The 26,496-nt window shown below is 40.5% G+C and overlaps 1 protein-coding gene across 1 annotated transcript in view; it reads left to right on the top strand.

Moving 5' to 3' along the window:
* The window catches only part of rgs3a (regulator of G protein signaling 3a), a 179,679-nt gene that overhangs the window by 110,975 nt on the left and 42,208 nt on the right, over positions 1-26,496 (top strand). Inside the window, exon 14 of the mRNA XM_084746463.1 lies at positions 19,615-20,598. Within this exon, the coding sequence (XP_084602589.1) occupies positions 19,615-20,598 (984 nt within the window). The remainder of the gene's footprint in view (positions 1-19,614; positions 20,599-26,496) is intronic.

Here is a 26,496-nt window from a genome sequence, read left to right as displayed (position 1 = left end):
AAACTGTACATTTACTGCCACTGGACAACTTCACTGCTAAACTTTAATGTCTCTGCTCTGATCTCCATCACCTTTCTCTCTTTTGCTCCTCCACACCCACTGCACGCACACAGATCAGGAATATTCAGCACAGAAAGTTTAGCTTCTCCTTTGCTGCTGGACACTTTGAAATGCACAAAGCCCAGTGTGTATAAACAGACGATTCAATGTGGCACGAACGCTGTCATCATGTGAGCATGATGCTGACGTGACATATGCGGTCTAGACAAGGATTTAGTCTCACAAAGAACCCTTGACAAACTCGTGCCTCAAAAAAGGGGCTCTTAAGAATCAGATGGTACCGTGCAGAACCTCAGCCCTTCAGGAAGAACCCTTTTGGAACCCTTATGTCTTTGAGCGCGTGTGTGTCGCGTTAGGTGTGAAAGACATGGCCCTCAACATCCTGCTCTTTGATAGGTTTTGATTCAGTGCTTTGATTTGCGACAGTGCAACTTCTAAAAATAGCATGTAGAGGAAGAGGGGGAGAGACGCACACACACACACACACACACACACACACACAGAAAGAGAGAATGAAGGACATGGACAGCTTTGGTCTCCAGAGAGTTAGTTGCATTTGATCTTTTCATAACCGTCACTCCCTCCACATCACATTTTTTTTCACTCTCGCACCTCTGTCTCGCCCTGATTCCATCTGTCTTCATTTCCCCTCCTTCGCCAAATCCCTCTTTACCCCTCTCTATCTCTCTCCTCTCTTTTTGCGCACACGTTGGCGCGCACGTTATTGCCGAGCCGTTGGGGGGGGGAGTGAGAGAAGCCGGGACTGCTGCGGCAACAACACAGACAGACAGACAAGAAACAGAACAAGGAGGAGAAAAGAAGCACTGACACATCCAGAGGAACGGACAGGGAGAATAATCACATATGGTCACATTGGATTAAGCAGTCCGTATCTGTTTGCGCTGCACACGTGCTCTCTCACTCTGTGTGTGTGTGTGTGTGTGTGTGGATGAACTGTGCCAGCCGTTGCTGTACTCTGGGACACAGCACCAATAATAACACACTTACACACATACAAAACCAGCAAGCACACCACACGTCCAGATGCCTGTTTCTAAGGTATGTATGTTATCTCTTGTTCTGGTATGAAGGTCAAACTGAGAGCTCCGTCTGGAGACTTCTGGTCGTGTCTCCGTAGTTGAGATTAGGAATAGAGTTTTAGTTTTTAGTGAGTGCACACTTATTTCTGTAAATGTGGTGCAAATGTCTGAGTGTACGTGAATGTGACTCTCGTTTTGTTGTGTGTGTAAATAGCGCCTCAGTATTTGCATGCTGTGATCACAACTATTGTTGTGCAAATGCTGCCCTATTTTTTTTTTTACATTTCTCACATTTATAAAACCAGGGATTTGTATTTATGTTACGCCTTTGTATTTATGTTACGCCGTGCAGAAACGGTGTCTTTCGAGACTGGTTGGAAGTTTTTGTTTCTCTTTTTTTTTTTAGATCTGAATGAAAAGCATGGATTCTTTTCTGAATTACATATTCAGAAATCAGTCATTTGAATTTTTGGACAGGACATGTGGACTGTATTGTTCTATTATCATCTTTGTACAATGATCGATGATGCATTTTTCCTAATTAACGCCACCTTGAGAAAGAGACTGAGTCAGAAGTATGGGAGAAATCTGGCAAATGGCTCCGGTGTGATTCATTCTTCATTTAGTTTGGGCTCATGTAGTTTCAGAGATAGGAAGTTTAAACATTTCATTAGAGCTGCAATGATTAGTTAATTAATCACCACCTACTTTGATAATCGATTTATCACTGTAAGTCATTTTTTTTAACAGACAAAATATAAAAATTCTCTTGTTTTAGCTTCTTAAATGTGAATATTTTCTGTTTTTTTAAGTCCTTTATGACAGTAAACTGAATATGTTTGAACAAAACATGACATCTGAAGACATCAGCATTTTTCACCATTTTTTTTGACATTTTATGGACCAAACCACTGATCAATCAATGAAGAAAATGGTTGTTAGTTTCAGCCCTACACTTTTGCTCTGGTTGCCTCATTTTTACTCTCTTTATGCCTAAAACTGCATTTTTTTAAGAATCTCTACAGCTATTAATGATGCAGAAACAGTGTAATTGCCAAGACTTTTTTTAGTTCATTAATTAGTAATGATCTGTTACCTGCCGTCCATGAAACCATCTCGTTTTGGGTTGAGCGTTTACCTCTCGATGTGATGAATAGTTGTCTAGCCGAGCAGCTGCGTAGAGAGACAGCAGGTGTGTGAGTGTCTTCTACCTTTCAATGTCAGACGTTGCTTGTCACACTGGAGAGATTTAACAAAAAAAAACTTCTCCTGAGTAGCATTGAGAGGCTCTCGAGATAACTGAGTGAGAGAAAGGTCAGAGACTGGAGAGAGAGTGTAAAGAGGTACTGTGTGGTTCAATTAGCCACTCAGGTACAACAGGTACGTTTGTTTGTCTAACAGTTTTAACCTGATTTCCAGAAATTCGGCAAAAGAAAACACTGTGGATGTTAGGAGTTGCTTCATTTAGATGAAAAGCTAGTTACGCTAATTATCAGGTTAAACCAAACAGTGGAAAACAATGAAGAAAACATGATGAGAGTTTGAGGAGCAGCGTAGTCTCCTTATTGCTGCACACAGATTTGATGCTTTCATCTGCTGCTATTTTTAGGCTTCAGTGGACGTTCGAATCACATGCTTCATGTATGTCTGTTTTTACTGCACTTCATTGCATTTTGCTTTTGTTTGACACATCAACTTTCTCACCTCAGCCAAAAAGAAATGATATTTTATAGTTTTGTTTCAGTTGTTTTTTTTTTTGATTGGAGACTGAGACAAGATCAAGTGCTGTCAAACATCTCTTGCTCTCTCACCAAAGTATATCAGAACTGACATTAGCTCACATTATGTCACGTTACGCAGCTTCACAAGCAATATATAACTTGCTTGTGTCGCTAACACTTAGCTTACCTTTCTCTGTGTTTCCTTTCAAGTGCCAATAAAAGTTTGATTTTTGGCTGACGTCTCCTTTCAGACAGCCACGATTTCTCTTCCCGTCTGCTGCAGTGGAGTGTGTGATGAGGGTGTTGGCAGCACTAATGGTAACAAATATTTCAAATTAGAAATGAGTCGAGTTATTGGTTGCATTTGATGCTGGAAGTTTTGCATCCAATCACGGTAATGATGTTAGCAGATAAATCAGAGAATGCGCAGGCAGGCTTGTGCCTGTCTTGACATAAACTTCGTAGTCCTTTAAATCTGGTGTCAAGACAAAGACCGATCAGAAGCATCGCAACACTGGATTTAACACAGTTTCACGTTTGTGTTCATTTCCAGGTGTTTTCTTATGGCTTGTTTTTCATTGTAGTAACTTCTGTAAATGTAATTGCCTTTGCAGAAAAACAGAGGCAGTGCTGCAGACATCAGTAGCCACCATTAGCCTGGCTCAGCTGAAAGTGGCCCTGACGTTTTTTCAGCTCTCTTGCAGGGTTTATGAAGTCCTTCCTGGTCTCTGCCTGATTGAGGCATTGTTTGAATAGAAACGGTGCATTGATGTCATACGAGTCAAGGAAATTATGGCAGGCTATGATTCAGCGTAGAGTGCAAACATATATATAAATAGCCATACAATACATATCCACAGTGACCCAGACAATGCAATAAAACATAATGGGGCTATGACTGTTGAACAGCCGTGATTGGTCAATGTGAAACATGCACAGCTTTACAGTTTTACTCGTTAAGTTCTGCTGTTTTATCTAGAAAATCAAAAGAGGAATTTAACACAAATTGAATTTAGAAATGTGGCAATAAAACCAGGGAGTATATTGACATTGTCTACACACTTAGCAGCACACCTTTGACAAATAGATGTCCTCTCATCAGTGTTATGGCTGCCATTAAAGAGCTATTATGTATTAGTGTAGTGTTGATGTTATAACATGGCATGGTTCCTGCTTCATATACGGTGACTTTGTAGCTTCGCTGTGTGTGCCAAATGCATATATGTGTGTTTAAAGTTGTGTTTGTGTGTGTTTACAATGGATATGTGTCCATTGTGTGCTCTGTGCATCCTGTGGGACCTAGCTGCAGAGCTTTAATGTCTTCGCAAAGAAATGGAGGGTGGGGGCTGTTGCGTGAGGGCGCAAATGGACACAATATATGTACTCATACGTTAGACAATATTTGCGGACGCACATCTGCAATCACAGAACAGTTTGTGCACGCCCCGTACATGCATGCATATGTTTCTCTGTGAGCTCACGCCGCTCATTTGTCTCATCTCATTACTGCCGTCTCCTCTCTCCTCCCTCTCCTCCTCTCCTCCTCAGTTGTTTGTGCAGCTTGGGAGTATACCTTCTTAGCCTCTTGGGCATTCGCTCTCTCCCTCTCCTTCTCTTCCCCCATTCCCTCTTTCTCTCTCTCTCTCTCTTGCGCGCTCTCTCTCTCTCTGCACAGTTCAGTTGGCCTAGCCCACACTGACAGAATCACACACACCAGCCCCAGCTACAGCCAGCCACAAACACTCACACAGCAGTTTGACAGAGGAAGTAGGCCACTTTAATGGGGATGTGTGGAGTGCCTGTATCTGCCTTAAGTGGACTGTAACCTGGAACTGCTTCCTCTTGCCAGGTAAACCATCACTTTATTTCTCTGCTGTAGATGAAGGATCTTATTTTGCGGCTAATCTCAAAAAGGTTTCACGCAAATGGATTTTATGGTGGAAAAACGCTTGTGGTTAGTGTGAGTTGCTGATATTGTTGTACTGCTGGGGGGCAGGGAGTGGTTTGGTCATACGGAGACAGACACAAGAAGACAAGAGATGGGAGGAAAGATATGAAAAAGCAATAAAGGCTTATTTATCACTTGGCATCTTTATGACAAGCTCATATGAGGAGATGGTGTCAGTGTCGTGGACTGATTCTGATTCGTTTAACTTCTGCCTGTTGAATTGTTTTCTGTTTTCTTTTTTACTTTACTACTTTTCTATCCTTCATTCCTCTCACAGCTTCAATAGCTCTCTTTAGCATAATTGCCCCTATGATATCACCTTTTAATAAACAAGAGGCGTGGACAGCATTTTCTCAACAACAGATCCTTTACATCTCCCCGTTTTGGACTTTTTTTTTTTTTTTTTCCATGATTTAGCCCTCCACATGGCTGGGTTGAGAAACAAGGGGACTGAGACAGAGAGACGAACAGTAGGAGACAGCCATTAAGAAGGCTTTATACTCTAAACCAAATCAGAGACAAGAGCAGAGAGCAAACAGAGGGACCAGAGGGGAAAAAAACAACAGGAAGCACACTGGGGAAAATTGCTTTTCTCTAGTACTCATTAGGGGAATGGTGGGGTTATTTTCTACTTAAAAGAAATAGAGAGGATTTGTGTTGTTTTGGAGTTGTGTTGGTGCCTGTTGATACACAAATATTGACTTGATCGATCGCACAACGTTTGAGCAAATGGAGGCTTTGTGTTTGAATGAATTTTACAGTGCACTGGTGTAAGGATATGAGCGTCCTCTCTTCAGTCTTTCCCTTGTTCTTGATCAATAGTAGACAGCGTCAGTGACCCATCGCTCCGCCGCTAACACACGCACACACATGTACAAGCACAACACACACACACAAGACTGAATGTGATTTATTAGCTGGTCTTACACAGCCAGTCCCAGTTTGAACAAATGAGATATTTGTAACCTGGGAAAAAAACAATCTCACAACCCCGTGTTTGTCACACAGGCACAAAGCGAAAGACACAAACGAAACAAAAGATAAATGCATCTTCTCTCACTATCCTCTGTCTCTCTCACTCACACACACACACACACACACACACACACACACACACACACACACACACACACACACACACACACACACACACACATATAAAAACATCTCTCTCCGCTCTTTCTGTGAGGGCCTTTTGCAGCTCTTTTCAGTGGTCACATTGTCTTCAGCTGCCTGGCGTCACGGGGCAAGTTACGTCAATGACATTTTCTCTCTGAACCCTCAGCTTCCATCAATAATGCCTTTGCATCTTGGGATGTGACACTCACATACACACGCACACACCCAAAAAAACCCAACCCCTTCCTCATTTCTCCCCCATCTCACTGTCTGAGGCTGTGGCTTGTTTCTGAAGGTTTTGTGCCATTTTAGTTCTCAAAATGAGTTTGAATTGCGGGGTATTGACTGTAAGATAAACTCACACATGGCCACATACAGGAAGGCTACGTCACCAGTTGAATTATTTATGAGAAGAGACATCATGCTAATAAATTGCAGTTAACATCTCTGAGCTTTAAGCCTCTGCCAAGTATTCCTGTGAGATATCGAACCACTGTGTTTCTTATGCGGCTCTGCTTCAGTTAGTACTGCTGACATACAGAGTATCCCTGCTACCCTGCAGTATTGGTGGTACCTGAGATGAATAGTTTTATCGATATGTACATATGTGGAACTTTTTTGCTTTAACTTATCAGCATGAAGTAAATGTTTTGTTTAGATATGTGCATTGATTTTCCAGAGCAAATCAATATAAAACAATGTCAGGGGACATTAAACTAAAACAATACCCCTCCAACTTTTCTTACAGACACAGATATTCACACAATATAATAATGCAACAGTAAAACAATATATGTATAATGTAGGATAAACAAACCCTCTAGTTGTCAGAATGTCAACCAAAAACAGGAGAAAAGGACCCAAATGCAGACTTCAACAGAAGTGGACGTGTGCAGAAGTTTAATGAAAAAACGCAAAACACAAAGCTTACGATGCTAGCACACGTGCAAACAAAGGCAACTAACAAATCCAAAAGTAAAGACATAAAAATCAACGTCCAGAATCCAGAAATCTGCAGACCAAAGCAGAGTTCAAATCCAAAAGTACACAGTAGCCGCACAAAGCAAAAATCCACAAGACAAACGCTGGGAGCTCATACAAACTGACGAGGACGAACAAGCAACTAAGGAGGTAAAGACACAGGTTTAAATTCACCAGGGAGGGACACAGGTGAGGACAATCCAGGACAGGTGAGAATAATCAGTGATCGAAGTGAACATGACCAAGAAAAACCTAAAAGAAGAAATACAATATGAAGTAAATGTTTAATTGCCAGCCTTGCTAATTTTTAAAAGGAGCAGTAAGTAGCAATTGCATGTCCAAAAATTAGTGCTGTAGTCCAAATAGCGAGCTGGAGCCATAGCCATATTGAATAGTTTGAAATGCTAACTAACATATGATCAGCGGTTGTCTGTCGATGTAAAGCGAAGTCTGTCCTCCCACAAACAAAAACACACTGATCTGAAAATAGACGCTCAGGAGTTGAGTTCATTCACTGCCTGCCAGACTCCATTAACATACTGTTCAATTTAACAGTTATGAACTTCTGCTCCTTCTAAAACATTATTAATGATGTCTTACAACTCATAAACAGACCCTGACTCATTCAGTGAACATTCGGCGTTAATACGAACTCTAATTAACATGAAACAGGCAAACAAAAACAGTCAGAATTTTAATTTCAGAGGAGGATGATGACATATCATGGTCAATTTATGATTTATTACAGTAAATATATAAAAAGTATCTAAAAATAAAAATGTAGACCCACAGATACTACAGTTCTATGAGAACATAAAACATTTTTATTACTCTCTTAAGCCTGCAGCCTCTTGATTGCTTTTTTTTTTTTTATATAATTCAGATAAAAAGATGTAGTTTATGTTCCCTGTTCACCTCCTGGGTTTCTTTGATCCGCAGACCCCTTTTTTCACTTGCTCCCTCGCTCCCTTTTTCGATTTTCTGTTGTCTCCTTCGCTTTTGACCCTGATCACAATGGAGGGTTCTGACAGATAAACGACTATTACCGTCTCATCGCTCCTCTCTCAGTGCGATCGAGGGTAAAACAGGCCTGTGCATTGCGGTGCATATAATGAGGCCATTCAGGGATCGATCATCTATATGGTTTGGTCCCTTAATGAGTTATTGGTATTACACAAAGCAATAAAAGCTCTCAACTCCTCAGACCACAGATTGTTATGGACAGTTCATGTCAAAACATGCTCAATATATATTTAGTCGGCGCAGGCATGAACACAAACATTCAGTCATAGACATTTCCAAAGAATCAATAAACACCAGGATGATTATCATATTAGTTACTGCCTGATCAGCTTACCAACATATACACCTCTTCTTAATTAGACAGAGTATGTGTGACACTTCTGTAACACACAACCTGTGATTACAGGAATGTAGAAAATGAACCGTGTGTGTGTTTGTGTGAGTTTATGTAACAACCTGTGACGTATTTGGAGCAAATGATTTGACTTAAGGCAAATAAACAACTTGGGCTAAGTGTGTATGAAAAAGGAGTGAGTGGAAAATGGTGCAGGTCACGTCACAAGCACTGAAGAAAACAAGTTTACTATCGCTGCTTAGCGAGATAACAAGCAGCATCACACTTCCGAGGATGTTTATAGTCTCTAAAAGACAATTTGACACGGAAACACACACTGAGTTTTGTTTGAATGTCTTCTTTTGTGCCCTGGACTGTTTGGTTGTATTTAGTGTACTCTTTTTGAAAGACACTTTTTTTTTTGTCTTTAATCTGTTTGTCTCATTCTCCCTTCCTAATATCTTGAGCTCCTCTTCTAATGAAATTGGTTCATCTACCTGAGGCATAAATAATCTTACTTTCATCTTGTGGAATATTAATTTCAGGAATATAAATGTGCTTAATGTAACTTACTTACTGTACTTATGTACAATTTTACTACTACATCTTATGTGCATCAATAATAATGATCCAGTAGTGCAGTATATAATCATATTACTCAGAGGTCATTTTGCTGTATAACAAGTATCTTACTTTGGATACTTTAAGTACTTTTTTGGATACTCCTGTACTTTTACTTGAATGAAAATTGAATGCAGGTGATTTTTTCAGTGCAGTATTGCTAAATTACTTTTAGTAATGAATCAGAATTCTGTATAAGATGTTGTCAATTTGAGGTAATTCACAAATTTTATTCTAAAATCTATCATTCATTTCACTGCATAATTTAAAGTTAGGTAGGTGGGGAAAATGCATTTTTTTTTTAAAAATATCTAAATCAGATGTGTCTGGCGCTCGTCAGACACAATTTTGGTTGGGTTTTGCTGGAAACTTGCTGAGGGATCATGTCCTTGTTGCTCAGCTCTCTAAGGAACCCAGAGAGTATTTTTCTATCGAAAAACACATTTAAAAAAAGTCAAAGGTCAGTGGTGAAAAGTTTTGGCAGAAAGGCTTGAAGACTTCTCCCAATACTGCAGTTCCTGATGTAGTTAATTTCATATTTTTTTTGCATGAGCCACATTTCACCCACCAGACTTTGGAGAAACACCTTCACAATGACCCATATTGTCTCTCTTTCAACCTAAAACTGAAAAGAGGGCAGAAAGAGGTCTTAGACATTCAGACAGAATATCACCCAGTTTTCAACTAGAAATCAACGTTGAAATCTTGGTTGGTGTTCAGTGGGGACGACCTCCATAGCAGAAATGGCCTTTTTGGCAAGCAGCTTGCTTGTGAGTGTAAAGCAGCTGTTTGTGATTCCACTTAAATTGGAGGACATGCATATGGCTGTATATGGGCATATGCCCCCTCCTTAGATGAGCATTAGTGCTAGAACTTGGAGGACTGTTGCTTGTAGCAAATTGCCTATTACAAGCTGGGTGAAAAGGGCAAACAAATAACCACTTTCTTTGGAAAATGGTCATCAGTATGCTAAGTGTGTGCTATTTGTAAGACCGGGGTTAAAACCAGCCCATCCTCACCAGGAAAATGTGCGTGTTGTTCGTAAGTGCAAGCTTATTCAGACTGATGTGTCAGTCAGCACCCCCTAGTGGACGTAGTAAATATGACAGGAAAGTGTATAAAGAGTCATATGGAGGAAGTTTTAAGTTTTGGATAATTTAAAATTTAGTAAATTATGCATGCATAAATACAGGGATTTTAAAACTAAACCCTGAAGTCACTTGAAGAATACAATAAAACAACTATTGAGTGAATGAGACAAAGTTTTCTTCAGTGTTTTTGGAAGGATGGCGACCATTTTACACCTGTGTAATGTCACATGAGTTATGTTATTGGTAATATGTCGTTTTGGGAGTAATCGGCAATTGATCTATTCTGTTATTCAGGTATGAGGATGTGTTGACTAAAACATAAAAATCCTAAAATGGTTCTGCAATGTGCACCTGAAGAGATGGGGAAACTTTTCTCATATATCAAAGTTAATAGCCAGAAAAGGTAAAAGGAGAGCAAGTGTGAAAGAGCCCAGTTCGATTAACTCTTTTGTTCTCACAGAGCTCATTGTATGTTTTCTCTCTGTAAGTAGGAAGTCTTTGTCTGGACTTCACTGACCTTACATATCCTTAAAAGAAATCAATGAGCTAAGAAAACCATACAAACATGGTAATGCAGATTGATTGTGTGGAGTTGCATCGCTTAGACATCCTGCCATCGTGCTGCTGTCATACAGATCCACCACAGAGGTTAGTGGGAGGAAGACAGTGGAGACACAGGGAGTGGCAAAGAGGAAGAGGAGAGGAAATGCATCCTTTTGTTTGGCCATGTACAATATTTCTAACAGCTTTGCTAATTGAGTTGAGCTGGATTTATTGAGGTTGGAGGTTGATTTGGCAAGTGCAATGGCAGACACATTAAACCATTAATATTGGACTAAGTAGAGTGAGGCAGGGGAAGACTTTTAGCGCTCTTTAATGTAATGTCTTACTTAAAAACAACAGAGACGCAGGAAATTAAATGGAGAAAAGGGAAAGGGGGGGAAAGTGAAGGAAAGAGATAAAGATGAAAGATGGCACCTTGAAAATGAGACGCGGGTGGGGTTGTGGGGAAGCTATGATGACAGAGTTCAAAGGTACATCTTTAGCTTTTGGAGAATGCGCTGCACAGCTGCTCCCCTGGGATGGGTCTCTCGTTGCCACGGAAACGACGGGACAGAGTTCACATGACTGTCCCTGGATAGCTGTCCACAAGTGTGTGTGTGCATGTTTTGCTGTAATTCTATCTTTATGAGAAGATTTTGAACTTCAGAATAAGACTTTTTTTTTTTTTTTTTTTCGCAAATGGATGTAATTTTTGTCTATTACCATTTCTTCAGCGAGATATATTTGGAGTTTGGAGGTATTCACTCCTCTCACCTGGTTTCTTCTGTGTTTTTTTTCCCACCAAGTCGACACAGTTACACCAAGCATGAGTCATGAATGAGTAATTTAGCAGGTGTCACTGCAATGTGTAACTTCTTAACAGATTAGAGTGTTAAAAAAAAGGCAGAATGATTTTTTGTAAAATATGCCCGTAGGATGATTAGACAGTTGAGCACACATGCAGCATAATTTCTGTTCCTTTGACGTCAGTACTGGGTGCAGGTAAACACATTACTGAAATTTTTTGTTCAAATTCAATTAGCGGCATATAAATTGTGATATGAAACAGCATGTGGTGTTCTGAATGTCTGGCTACGGTTTCTGACATATTTCTGTAGTTATGCATTAACAATTCACAGCCTGCAGGAAACAAGGTCATGGGTAGCTTCTCTCTACAGCCCATTTTGGGCTTTAAAAATCTAAAATCCCTATTTTGGGAATCCCAAGGCTGATGAGCACACATACATATTTGACATTTACTGTTCAGTATATGATTTGTCTGTGTGCAAAAGGTTGTACAGTATCTGTGCTGCAGTTTGTCCATTTACCTGACAGCCTTCAGTGATAATGCAACAGGAGAAGAGACAGATTTTGTTTAGTTTAAAAATGTTTTAAAGGGAGTTTAGGTCATTTGAAGTGAGGTTGAATGAAGTCCCTCCAAAACAACCAAACTCCATAGGTAATATCAATCATTTTACCTCGTAGAACACGGGAGTTGCTGGTCTACCACTGCCTCAATCTGTAAATTGTTTGTGTTATTGTGTTGTTCAGCATTGGACGGCCCCTCGCACTACGTCCACCGGGGCATGCTGCAGCCGTGACACCATCATAGATGTGTTTAGGTCGGTCGGTGATCAATCGTGTTTCATGGTGAGACAACAAAATTCTGCGCCACTCCACGGCCACGCCCTTCAACGAGCGCAACGAGTGCTTTTCATAACTTTTGATCGCAAAATCAACAAATGCTATATCAGACTAAATTTTTCACCAGGACTGATGCCAACTTTCATGCGCCACTGAGCATGTTTAGCCCCTCAAAAATGCAGTTGAAGAGGACAGTGGAGGAAAAAAAGAAATAAAATTATAATCCGAGCAAATCCAATGGTGTCCTTGTGCCCTAATTACCAAAGTTACACAATAATACAAACAAAGTAACACATTAGAGCGGGCAATGTCCATCCACAACAGTTCATTGGTTAACTTCCGTGCCGGTACTCCTCTCTGCTTTTCTAAACTTGAGGCATACCTGCTATAGGTACTACGCTGACAATCGATAAGTACCTCACACAGCCCTACTTCAAATAATCAAATCCCCTTTAAGCTTCAGAGTCAATAGCCCCTTTTCCCTACATGTTTCCTTTTGTTTGACTTTTCAGTGATTTCTTTTCTCTTTTTTTGTTCAGTCTTTCAAATGTTGGACCTAAGCCCAAATGTTACTCTAAGGAAATGGGATTTAACAGACCCAGATCTAGGAAATGTGATAAACCTCACCATCTGCTGATGTACTGCCTCCAGTTCGTTTTAAGCCCACATAGAGTGCTTGTGTCTGTTACCTTATCCAGCTCTTAACTGATATAGAGAACTACCCAGCTTTCTTTGTGAGGCTCTAATGCTCACTATAAAGAAAACCAAACAGATTGATCAAAGTTGAAGTTCAAATGATGTTTTTGATCATGAGGCTAGTGGAAAAATCAAACAAAGATCATGAATATCTGTGCAAAATTTCCTGCTGATCTATGTAACAGTGGACTGCCCGAACAGCCGACACTGACCTCTGTATAACCACTGTTTGTGTGGCTAAAAAACCTTGGATTTTCCAGTTTGTGTCACCATTACAGGGGTCAGATGTTTATCTCATCGAACAATAGCAGTATCTGTCTTCTATTTCGGGGCCGTTTTTGCCTTTATTTGACAGATTCAGTAGAGAGCCGAAAGAAAAGGAAAGAGATAAGAGAGACGGGGAATAGGAATAATAAGGTCCCATGTTTTCTGCACGATGCACAAAAAGTGTAAAATGACCTAAAGTGAAATTCACTGAAGCTCACTAACTGATGGTGGAAAAATGTGAGTCGCCACTATGGCTGCCTCCTGGCCTTGAACACAAGTAATGGGGCACGGTCTCTAACACGATGAAACGTTTTAGCTCATCGAACACGCGGAGTTCGCTGGCCAACAAGGCATTAAATCACATGTTCTCAGTGAGCTGAATCCAATCTTTTGCTGTTTGAGTCTTCGCCGCTTAGATGAGAAGAACTTCCACTTCAGAATTCATGTTTGCACAATTCATTTCTCACTCTTTGTAGCTTATTTTAATGTGTTTTGTCTGTTTGGAATTAGGGGTAATGTTGCCTAGAAGGATTAGTGTTAAGTGTCCATTTGCTAGTTAGACCAGTAATGCTGTTTGTGATCCATTTACACTGGAAAAACCAAGATGGAGATTTTCCAAGACTTAGTGTCCTCTCTTCGTCTGTTTTGTATCTTTCTCTCTGCCCTCTTCCACTTACTCATCTCATTTCTCTGTCATTACCATTCACTGACCCCCCTCTTCCCTTCTGCTTGTCTTCTCCACTTTGTCTCCTCCATTTATTCGCTCTCTTACCCTGCATCCCACTCTCCCTGCCTTTTAGTGCTGGTTTTGTTTCCTCGCTTAATTGAGGCAATGCTAGAGATTGTATTGTGTTGAATCATTGATGACTTTGAGACGCTTTTGAGTACACGAGTATTGTGCTTGCATGTGCAACTGCATGTATATATTTAGCTTGTGTTTTTTGACTTCGGTTTGAAGCTTGCTAATTGATGAGAGGTTGTAGATGAGTGTCGGTAATGTGGTAAATATCATAACTGGAAAATGTACTCAGGTAAGACGTGAAGACAGGCCTGAAAAGCAGCAGGGGTTAACTTGAATTTGTGTGTTTTTGTTTCTGTGTGCGTCCACTGTGGAGGGTGAGAAGGAACAAGTGTATCTGACAGGACAGGTGGCTCCATTGTGTCTCAAACCATATCTTCAGCAGTCAGGGTTTTATGTATGTGAGACAAGGAAAGAGAAACGGGGGTCAGTGAGGCTGAGAGAGAGAAAGAGAAACTGTCTGTGTAAACTCAAGCCTAAATATATGAAGGACAGAGGAATAAATGTGGATATTTAAAAATGTTAATCCTCGCCTCATAAAACAATCAAAGTCATAATTGTCTCAGAAGGTACAGGAAAAGGAGGGTCAGAAAGGGACAAAGAGTGCATTTGATTCTAAAAATGTCCCTCACACACCCAGTGCATCAGTAAGTAGCCCCCATGTCTTGGTTGTAACACCACTGTGAAGCATTTAGATAGGATCACAGGGAGGTTAAGAGGGAGTTAGAAGGGAAACTGAGAGGTCTGGATCACCTTGGGGCAGTTGTATGTATCCATGAACATCAAGACAAGTTGAGTTGGATATTTATAGCCCTGAGTCACTGCTCTGGTCTCAAGGGGCTTCACAGCGACCACGTTGGAAAAACGGTCAATGAAACCATCACCACCCAAACAAACAAGCAGGCAAAAGGTCTGAAAAACATTGGTTTGTGCTACTCAGATAAAGATCCCTTCCTGAAGTGATAAGGCGTCCTGGAAAGTGAAATAGAGTGGCGGCAACACTGAGATGTGAGCAAGGACTAGTTTTGCAGTTGGGAGCTTGAAATTGCAAGAATTATACGTTTCTTTGAAGTTTGAATTCCTCCTCCATCCATCCATTTACTGTCACTCATGAGATATATAATCCCTCCAGGATGTTCAGGGTCTACCCGGGAGTCTCCTGTCAGTTAAACATGCCCGGAAAGTCCAGGAGGCATTTTTATCACATGCCCAAAGCACCTCAGGTGGTTCATTTTAAAGGTACAGTTCACCCCAAAAATAGGCTACATATTTTACCTCTTACCTGGCGTGCTATTTATCCTTTTATATTGTTTTGGTGTGAGTTGCTGACTTTTGGCCGCAGAAATGTCTGCCTTCTCTTGAATATAATGGTAGGGGTGTAATGGTGATTGTAGACTGTGATTAACAGCCTCAAATGGCTCTTAATATGCACAGTATTTTTTCGGACAGTGCCAGACATAATCAGTCATAATAAGTTGTGCTCAATTTTAACTGCTTTATGAGTGTTTTCTTACTGTTATGCTAGTCAACTAGTCTGAATTGAATTTTGCGTGTAATCGACAAGGTCACCAGAACATCCCTAGTGGACAGTAGAAAGAAAATAGTTAGTACTGGATGATCTGTGGATTATCTTAAGTAACTGGGTCAATATATTTGGAAGAGACGTTGCTGTTGAGTTATTCAAACAATGTCTGAGCCTCTTACCCTGTCTGTAAGGATGAGCAGCCGCCACATTTCAGACACTTGTGTCCCTACCTAAAGCTCTTGACCGTAGTGTGGAATGTAGATTGTCTGGTAAACAATGGTCTGGTAGAATGCCTGCATTACTGCTGACGTTGCACCAGTCCACCTGCCAACCTTTTACACTCAGTTTTAACCTCACTCTTGTACAAGGCTGCAAATCCACTGTTTTCTGGCAGAGAACCATGAACTCAGACTTGGAGTTGCTGACACTCTCATTCTGAATGCCTCACACTTGGCTGCAGACTGTCCCGGTGTGTGCTGGAGGTCACAGTCTGATGAAGGCAACAGAACCACGTCATCTGCAAAGAGCAGAGAAGCAATTCTGAGGTCCCCAAACTGGATACTTCATACGCATCTTGAGCTGCTGTCCATGTGGACCGGGTCCACAGCAGCCTCAAACCCAACCTCCGTCATGGATCTCAGCTTTATGATAGCGCCTTTTCATTGCTACATCAAAAGAGAGGGCACTCACATAGACAAAGGAACACCATAATATGACCTGTCGTTGTCACGGAATCAAGTTTTATGAGACCATGTCCATTAAGATCTCAAACAGAATCAGTGAAAAGTGATAGCCCTGTCAGAGTCCAGCGCTAATTTATGCACTGCTTTATTGCAATCCAGACCTTTAGTCAATGTATTATACTTATCATTGCGTAATGACTATATTAGGCTGATCACAGATTATGTTTTTGACAGATTAAGTAGGTCTGTCATTAATCAAAGCTGCAGCTCAGGCCAGCCAGCACCTCTACTCTCCAATAAAAGATATCATGTTTCTATCAAAAGAACAGTGGGCAGTAAAAACAGGAGTTTTGGAGGAAAATGGTCACCGATATTTGCCAACGCCAACAGCTGTGTCTTCTTTTCTGCTGCTGTCATGAAACCGTGTACTCTTTTCATCATCACTTGTGTTTGCGAGGCACAAATCTCTCTTTGTTAACTAATGGGAATCAGGAATCTAATTTGTGTTTGAAGTAGGTTTATTTTTCATCTGTTATTGTTTGGTCTCATATCAGCACCATGCGCTCTGCTGTAATATGAATATGCATAACAAGACACAGTATTGGTTTCCTCTCCGCACTGGAGTATTAATTGTCTGATGGTAGAGGAGTATCATTTTCACTGAGGTTTAATTTGGCTTGATATATTTTATTTATTGTTATATTTTCAGTAGATTTTGTAACATGCTTAAAATTTGACCAATTATGTGTATTATAACCGCACCATAATGCATGCGTCTGATACAAGAGGGTGTTATTTGGTTTGATGGGTCAGTATAGCAGAGGTGGGACCAGTAATTGTTTTGCAAGTCACAAGTAAGTCTCATTTTACACATTTTGTACAGTTCATATGCATCGTGCAGAAAACATGGGACCTTTGTTGTACGTTAGTCCCCATCTCTCTCCTCTCTCCTTTTCTTTCAGCTCTCTACTGAATTTGTCAAATAAAGGCAAAAATGCCCCAAAAATAGAAGACAGATACTGCTATTGTTCGATGAGATAAATATTCGACTGCTGTGTGTCCTAAACAAGTCATAATGTGCTCTTCTCCAAATGTCATGCCATTCTAACAATGGAGACTCAACTCACCGTTCTTTGTGCAGCTTCAAATGTCAAGCAAAATTGGAAGTTGTTCGGTCTCAGTCTGTAATTTTCAACCGGCCCAAAAAATGCGTTAATTGTTGACCACCGCATAGTTGTTGTACATGAATGAAAGTATCTTTGTTATGATTTTTTTTCCAACTGAAGCTCAGTAACGTAACTGTAATTCTTCATGGCTTTCGTCTTCAGCTTGATTGGATGCTTTTGGGTTGGTTCAAGCAAAGTGGATGTGGGGAATTAATGTTAATTGATTCAGGAAATGAATTGATTTGTGTCACACTTTTCATACCTCACATACCTTTGAATTTTTCACATCAAAGTGAAGTCACAAGTAAAGTTATGAATCTTTTTTGATTTTGGCAAGTTGAATGTAAAGTCTGCAGCACATGTCCACCAACCAGTCTGCTCTGTTTTAACTGAAATCTCAGGCAGAGTTCATCTTCCGTGTGTGAGCAGGAGTCTCCAGAGGTCCAGCACACTAACTGCATACATACTGAGTGATAGTATGTTTGCACAAAGAAACAAGGTTCTCCACAGCCTACATTAAACAGTATGAGGTCATATTATTGCAGGAGACACGATGACCCTAATTTCTGTCCTGTATCCAGACACATCGTCTGCAGATTGTGCCCATATATGTACAGATCAGAGTTCACAGCATTCAATATACTGTACATATAACCAAATACATTACTCACTCACATATAGAATCTACATATATGAGTTACATTTCCACACAGCATTACTTTAACATTAATTTTAAACACATTAACATAAAATCACTTCATTTTTCTGAGTTGATCCTGACTGAATGTCTCCCCCCCCCAAAAAAAAACAAAAACAAAACTCTATGTGTGCAGAGTTCATGAATACAGGTCGAAAGTTTAGAGGCAAGAATAACCAGGACAAGAGTATCTGGGGAAACTAATTTTAAGCTGCAAAAGAACACAAACAGCTTGTGAAATATCATGAGAGCTGTCTGAGAGGAGGCAGCATTATCTCCAATTAGAGCAGAGCGTCTTGTGACTGCAGCTCGTCATCATGGGTTAACTTAACCAGCACAATGAGGCCCTTCACAAGACTCTCTGCAGACTTAAAGAAGGTAGAATTGATTTTACTTGTTGTGACACTTTATTAACTTTGTAAACATGCTTATTTTATTTTGGATAAAAAAAGAAAAAAACTCCAGTCAGTGCCAGTGTCATTCTGGGAAATGAAAAAAAAAAGTTTTGTGCAAAAGTTTCTGACCTGAATTCAGCTCAACATAGTCAGTATCACTGAAACCTTTGTGATCTTTAGTCAAATTTAAAATACGATTTTCTGAATGATGTTGGCCCACTCACAATGCATTTGTAATGATCCTCCCACTGTAGGCTCTGTGAGCTGGCAGAGGTAACAGCAGCATTTAAAACCCATCTGATTTTTACAAAGAGGTTATGCAGACAGATCGCCAAAGGCAGGAGGTGAGGACAGGCAGCGTGTTTTGTGTGTGTGCGCACTAAAACTGCGTGACGGGGATATTGTGGTTGGCCCCGGGAAGTGTGTGAGGGCAGAGTAGCGGAGTGCTCGCGTGTGTGTGGACATTTGGGTTAGAGAGAAATTTGAAATGGAAAGTTGAAACGATAGGAACACACCGGGGAGAAGATGGACGGGTGAGTGGATGGGTGGCTGGTGGTAACGCCTCGTTGCAGTATTCTCATCAATTTCTGCAAGAGGTTCAGACTGTATTTTATTCCACTGTGCCTAAGGGCAAAGTTCCATTTAGTTTGACTGAATCAGTGCAGCAAGCTCCGGTGTAGCACTGTAGCTATAGCAGCATGAGTGAGAAAAAAAAGTAGTATATTTATTCAGTAGCAGTAGTAAAATACAACTCTCCTTGCATTTTAAACACCTCATGAGACCCTGATGGGAACGCAACGTCTCATAAATCTTGCTGTCATTGACAGCATCCATGACGTTCTACACGATGCCACGGTTGTAGACATTCCTGGTCCAGGAAGTCTAGCTCTGGCTCCTCCGGGTCATGAAAGACTGTCTGCTGCAATCAGTCAGGGTTCAGTACGTAGTCCGTCTCTTGGGCAAGTCATGGCTGGACTATCATCACTTACTCTGAGATTGTGACCTTCTCAAAAGACATAAATGTCATCCAGTCTGATCCTGGCATTACGCCTTGGTCACACCAGCATCGAGGATGACAGCGATATTTCAAGACCAAATTCAATAAGTGGTAATGGAATAGTTGTGATAAGTGGGTTTGCTCATGGCAGTGAAGTAAATCTCAATCATGCTGAGTTAAACTTGTTAGAATTACGTATACAGAGACAGTGCATTAATTATCCAAACAGATCTGACTAACTGTTCCCTCTGTTTCTTTTTCTAGATGTTGGAGCCTAAGGTGGATGCCGCTTCATGTGAGCTGGGCGGAGTAGGAGGAGATCGAGGAGGCGTGTGCCTCCACCTGCCCCCCCGCAACTCAGAGGGAGAAGAAAGCAGCCAGTACCCCTCCAGCCCCTCAGAGCCCCCGACCCTGGGCAGTCCTCATCCCTCGGAGCCCCTCACCCCTCTGGATGAGATCTACATGCCCCTTGGGGGTCTGATGGGATCCGAGGAGCGACACAAGGTGCCTCCAACGCCTCCCCCTTCCACCGAGGGCGAGGACTGCAAGAGCATGGAGGGGATGGAGATCTGGAGGGAGGGGAAGGATCTGGAAAGCAGGAGAGAGGAAGATGAGGAGGATGAGTATATGGCCTGCAGAAAGAGTCCAGGAAGTGACGAGGAAGGGAAAGGAGAGGGAGAGGAGGAGGAGGGCGAGAGGAATGAAGAGGAGGTCAACCTAAACTTGGTGGTGTCAAACACAGATGAAGATAATGCCTCGGAGCCACCTGACACCAACGCTCCCCCCTCCTCCTCCTCCTCCTCTTTTGTCATCCCAGAGTTGCGCCTTGATCGCTCCTTCAGCGCCGACGCCCTCTCCTCACCCAACACTGACGAGGAAGAGTACGATGAAGACGAGGACGAAGAGTCCGAAGAGGAGGAGGATGAAGACGACAGCGACGACGCCTACCTGCAGCGCAGCGACAGCAAGCGCCGCAGCATGGTGGAGGGCGCCACCTGTGAGAAGCACGGAGGAGGCGGCCTCAGCGTGCAGAACTCCCTCCGCAGGCGCACCCACAGCGAAGGGAGCCTCCTGCAGGACCCTCGCACCCCGTGTTTCACCTCCGACAACGCCATCAACTGCCTGGAGGCGGGCGGAGGGCACCACAAGGGCGGCTGGACACTCCCATCGCCTAAAACCCTGAAGAAAGAGCTGACCAAGAATGGAGGCTCCATGCATCAGCTGTGTATGCTGTTCTCTGGGAGGAAGGTAAGAAGAGTCACACTGACATGATGTATTAAATGATCATATATCAAATAATGAGTCAGTGTTTACAGATTACAGCAGCTGCCGTGGTTATTCCTCATTTTCTGTACTTAGACACTGATCATGTTGTTTGTTTGTTAAGATCCGCATTAGCTTCTGCAGCAGCAGCTATTCTTCCTGTGGTCTGCACAGTTTACATGACGAGAATACAAAAATACACATTCACACTTCATCACAATCGACTGATATGACACATCGCACCACACGTCTACTTAAAATAAACCAAATACAGTTGATGCAATTTAAAGAACATGAGGACATGAAAACACAAAACTCCAGCTGAATTTATCAAACTATCAGATTAAATATCACAGTTTTACAGAGAATGCCTGTGGAACACTTGCACACAAAAGAAAACTTATAAATCACTAAAGTTTATTCTTAAATAATGCCCTTATAGAGTTTTTTAAAAACTGTATTGGTCTCTTTATAACTGTACTTTGAATGGATGTGTCTTTTACAACAGAGGAACAGACACACACAAACACAAACACACACCATAATGCTGCAGTTTGCTCTGTAGAGTTTTTCTTTCTGATCTCACATGCTACATAAAACTGTATGATCGAGCTCTATGCATTTGCACTATTGCATCAGCAGCACTTGAGTGATCTCATGGCTCAGCCTAAACTTTCAGTTCACTGGTTTCTGTAAAAAGGGCGACATCAAGTGGTAAACTAGGGCAAGTACACAAGAATCCTGAAGCCATAAGGGTGTCCTCTGTCTGAAATGTTTGCAGCTGTTCTCATTCATTTTGGCTCCTTGGATCCACCTGCCCCCTCGTTTGGATCCTTTTTTCAAAACATTAAGTCTAAGAACAATTAGTTTGTTCAGTCGTTCAATGAAACTGCACATGTTTTTCACGTGTGCAAAAGAGTAAATGCAATTGTCTGCAGTTTGCACAGGGTCGACCACCATGGTGAGAGAACATCTGAACATTTTTGAGCAGTACGACTCACACAGGAGGTATTAACCAATTTAACTGACACAATAACCAGGTTCTGAAGCATGATTGAAGTTCATTGGATGTATTACTAACTTTTTCAGACATAAAACAGTTTAGAGAGTGTTTCAGTAGACCTAAACATATAATAAATAAACAGCAGACATATTGGCAGCATTTTCCAGCTGAGGTTGTACACCAGGACAGTCTTGTGTGTGATATGCAGTATATTTACCTACCTATATGGAGTTTGTATCCACTTAAATGATGAATGAATATTAGCTGCACAAGAAAAAACACTCAGCCTCATTTGCATTTATATATGCTGAAGGCATTTAAGCTCTTCTGACTCTAACTGTGGTTCCACTACACAGGACAGTTACCTTGTAGAAAATGAAAAACAATTACACACAAGGTTTAGTTGGTCAGTGTGAGGTGGAACAGGGCAGATTTATCTCAATCTCCAGCTTCCTCAACAAGGCTGCAGTTTTTAATGCTCTCTTATATTGATGCTATAAACTAGAAATCCCAGAGAAAAACAAAGACACTATTAAACAAATAAATAATACCGGCTAGTAATATCAAGTATTCATGCCTCTTCATAATAAAAGCACAAATGAATTAATGTTTACATACAGGCAGCGCTATGATTTAGTCTACAACATCCTGATCATCAAACTAAATTAATAAAATAAAATGTTAGCGCCATAAATTGCATGTCATGAAATTATGACAATGAATTAAACTTTACAGGAGTGTGTTTTTCAATTAATTCATATTTTCATATCTGCAGTCCTGGCAGAAATATTCAGATCCTTCAACTTTAGCACGAGTACAAATACCCAACTGGAAAAATAAAGGTTTTTAATTGAAAATGTTACTTAGATAAAAGTTTGTAAGTGTAATCAGGAATGTGTACTTAAAATATTTAAAGTAAAAGTACCCATTATGCAATAAAAGGTCCTTTGTGACTGTTATATTATATATGATATTATTAAATTATTAATACATACCTCAAAATTATTAAAGTAGACTAAAATAATTACAATAATTAAAAGGAAAAGCAGCAAATAATCACATTTGAGAAACTGGAACATTGGAATATTTGGCTTTTAATTTTAATTATTTTTTTTCCAGATTAATTAATAGACTAATTAATTAATTCATAACTAAATGTCATATTTTATAAGCTCATATTTTCTGTTTTATGTCGAAAAAATCCTATTTTTTGAAAGTAACAAGTTACTAAGCTGTCAAATAAATGTATTGCAGTAAAAAGTACCACAATTCAAAGTACATTATTTGTACTTACAGTACTTGAGTAAATGTGCTTTGTTACTTTCTACCACTGCATCTACAGGATAAGATCATTTGTATTGTAATTTAGATCATTTTTGAAATATTATTTTGTGCTAAAAGTTTTGCAAAGTTTTTTTTTTTTCACGTCAGCACTTGTAAAACACTGTAGGCAACTTTAGCTTTGAGTCAAGAAGAAAAGAACACTGTAATACAAAACTAAATTTATTATTTCAGTATTTGGATCACAAACTTTTTGACTTCTGTTCTAAAAGGCTTTGTGCAGCGAGTGTGCCGTTTATTTCAGTGCAGCTTCAGGAAGCAGTAGTTGTATTTGTCCAACAGAGGGAAGCATGCATCACAACCTGTTTGCCCAGCAGCCTCAGATAAATGTGCATCACTTCTTTCTTTCACTTCAGTTGTTGCATAACACAACAAAATTTGAGAGAACTCAGTGTGACCCTGATGTGTTTCCTCATTAACGATTAAGTAACGTGTTTCATAATGTCCCTTGAATTATTGCATTTTAACTGGAACGCAGGTCATCATCTCTGCAAAAAATTGTCCCAGCGACACTATTTATAGTGGATGGAGCTGCACACCTGCACACCTATTTCATCAGTATGCATTTGGCACCGACTGTCCCTTAAAAAGACGAATGGAAAGAAAATAGAGGAGGGACAAGATGACACCGATGTCAGAGCTCCACAGACATCCCATCGGCTTAATGATACACAAACGACACAAGCGATCAAGTGTTCAATCTGTCATTGTAGAATATCAGAAGTGCAGCTCCTTTTTATCTGTCTCTCCTTCCACAAGTCTGTCAGCACACTCGGTAGCCTTAAATGGCAGTGTGTGTGTGAGCGGTGCAGAGGAGGAATGCAGCAGACACTGCTGGAGCCTATTTGTCTTGGCAGATTCAAGAGTAATTTTACTACCTATTGGCGTCATGGACACTGTTCCTTTGAGGCTTGTGTTTCCATTATTTAAAATGATCTGTTGCCCCCCCTCAATTCATAAATCGTGTGTCATCTCAAGATGCAGAGCCAATCTATGTGTGATGTGTGTGTGACCAACCTCTGACCCAGATAATCGCTTAAGTTATTTATATATGCTACACAGTTCTAGTGTTTTCTCAGCGATGGTGTAATAATGTGAAAAGGAACTATTTTCTTAAAACTTTGGAAAGTAAAGAATAAATGTCAGTTTGTAGATAGATGGATGTACTTTAGTGATCCTGAAGTGGGAAATTCTTATGTAACAGCAGTTTTCAGGCAGAGCGCATGGACAATAAATAAAAAGTAAATGCAAAAACTGAAGAGCAAAATGAACAGAAAAATAAATAAATAAATAATGAACATTTTATCCACTGCTGTTTTAAACTTTATTTTATTTCAACAATATGAAGTAAGACTTTAAGAATCAGAAGCAATGCAGTGTAAGCTAGCATTAAGAATATAGCGCAAACATGTTTTTCTTTATTTTAGACGTCTTTTGGACTGTTTGACACTACATTTACATCCACAAAATATTCTGTTTTTTGCCGTCACCCCGAAAAAGACAATATTCCTACTAAGATGGCTAATGAAAATGAATATTCCACTAATATTTCCATTTACATGCAGCTGTGCGTACTCTGATTATGCACGCAAATGGGTTTGCAAGCTAAACAGATTGGGGACTGATGCTGCTCCCTTTCAACATCCACCAAAACTCCACAGAAGCAATTGAAGTAACCGGTGAAAACAACAGAACAAATAACTGTGATGCTCCCCAAAATGCTAAATACCAAACTTTATAATAAACTTCCAAAAAGCACCTAAACTCATTTTAACTCATAATGCTTTTTCACTGGCTGGGGACGTGTTAGACTGTTTGAACACAGATTTTCTTGTGATATTTGTGCCCATCCAAAAACCCGTTGATATCCAAGTCTTTAATAATGTTTAGAGCCACACGGGTGTTTTCAGTTAACTTGGCTGATTAGACCTGCACTCAGGACTTTGTAAGAGTGTCGAGTACAGTTGATTGACATCTTCTTGAGCCTCCTGTTAGCTTTGTTATACCTGTTAGGATGGGATAAATCACACCTTTATCATTCTTATTGGTAGATGAAATTTGTAGCATAATAAATTCCCATCAAAGCTCCAACCCACCTTCAACTTGAGCAGAGATCTAACCAGCCAGAATAACTGAAAGCACCTGTGTGGGTGCACAGAGGCTTTAAAAGTAGCTGTGTTTATGGGCTTTTCTATGCATCTTGCAAACTGTTAGCTGGTTGGTTTGTTTATAATGCACAAAGCTGACCATAAACAACATAAAAATCCCCAATTGAGATATATATTCTGAGTGTGCTGTAGATATGTCCAAAGAAGGCTCCAAAAACTAGATTTAATTGGAAAGTGCTGTATTAATACTGAATAATAGTGGAAATTAGCATGCATGCAAACCTTTGTTTTCACTTGGAATCCCTACAACATCAGTTAAAATTACATCTAAGACATTTTGCAGCGACTCAAAGAGTCATACTTGTGCTCACTTGAAGCTTTTGGCTGAAAACAATGCAGTGGAGGTTCAGGACTGCTCAAAGAGTTGCACAGTACCGTATGTGTGGTGCATATAAATGTGTATCTGCATTAGAGAGAGAGAGAGCTCCTGACAGAGGAGCAGAGACTGTGTGAATCTACAGTTTCTCGTCTCATAATGCGAAGCCCCACACTCCCCCACCCCACCCCGCTTCCTTTCTCTGCCTCTTTCTGTCTGTCACCTCTTTTTTTCTCCTGCCAGCCGGTGTTTACTTGCCCTTTAACAAGCACCGACTCGGGTCCCGTCTTTCTTTCCGCTCTGCACCTTCTCCACTCACTTGATGTCTTTAGTGGTCCGTCATCAATGCGAGGAGAGCCAGAGACAGACTGAGAGCAGGTCAAGAGAAATAATGTCAGTTTGTTTGACTAAGAGATTTTTCTTGACTACCGCTTAAAAGAAGCCGTGTCATTCCTGCGTCTGACCGCTGAAAAAACCTGTCCGAACATGCCAAATCAACATGGTTTACATATGTCACTTTTCAAATAACTTTTCACACAGTTATTCGTCAACAGAAAGTAAACTGAAATGAATTTTTAAAAAGGAATGAATGCAAAACGCACAGTCGAATGAGAAAAAGAAATTGTTTGATGTGCCTTATCTGTGCCCGCAAGACTGTTTAGATTGGGCGTATTCTGAAGTTCACCACAAAAATACCTTTGAAAAAAAAACAGCTTTAAAAGGAATCACTAATGGGTTTTGGTATTGCAAGACACAAATCATTTGGGAATAAAAGAGGGCAATTGTGGTCCAACCACATGAATATTTAGCTTCATGGAACAGACAAAATTCATCAGTTTACTTGGGAAACTTTCTAACTTTCTGTTAGCAGGCTTTCTGCAGGTCCTTAAAGAGTCTTAAAACGTCTAAAATCCAATAATCTGACCATAAGGCCTCCAATACACCTTTGGCAGGTCATAAGTTATAAAGTTAATGTTACTTTAAAAAGTTGGATTTAACTTCAGTCTTGCTTTTAAATGTCTTCTTTTGTTTTGATCACATTATAACAACTACAG

Source organism: Lutjanus erythropterus, chromosome 20 (genome assembly GCF_056507025.1).
Source record: "Lutjanus erythropterus isolate fLutEry1 chromosome 20, fLutEry1.hap2, whole genome shotgun sequence".
Taxonomy (NCBI): Eukaryota; Metazoa; Chordata; class Actinopteri; order Lutjaniformes; family Lutjanidae; genus Lutjanus; species Lutjanus erythropterus.
This window is presented reverse-complemented; position numbering and strand designations above follow the sequence as displayed.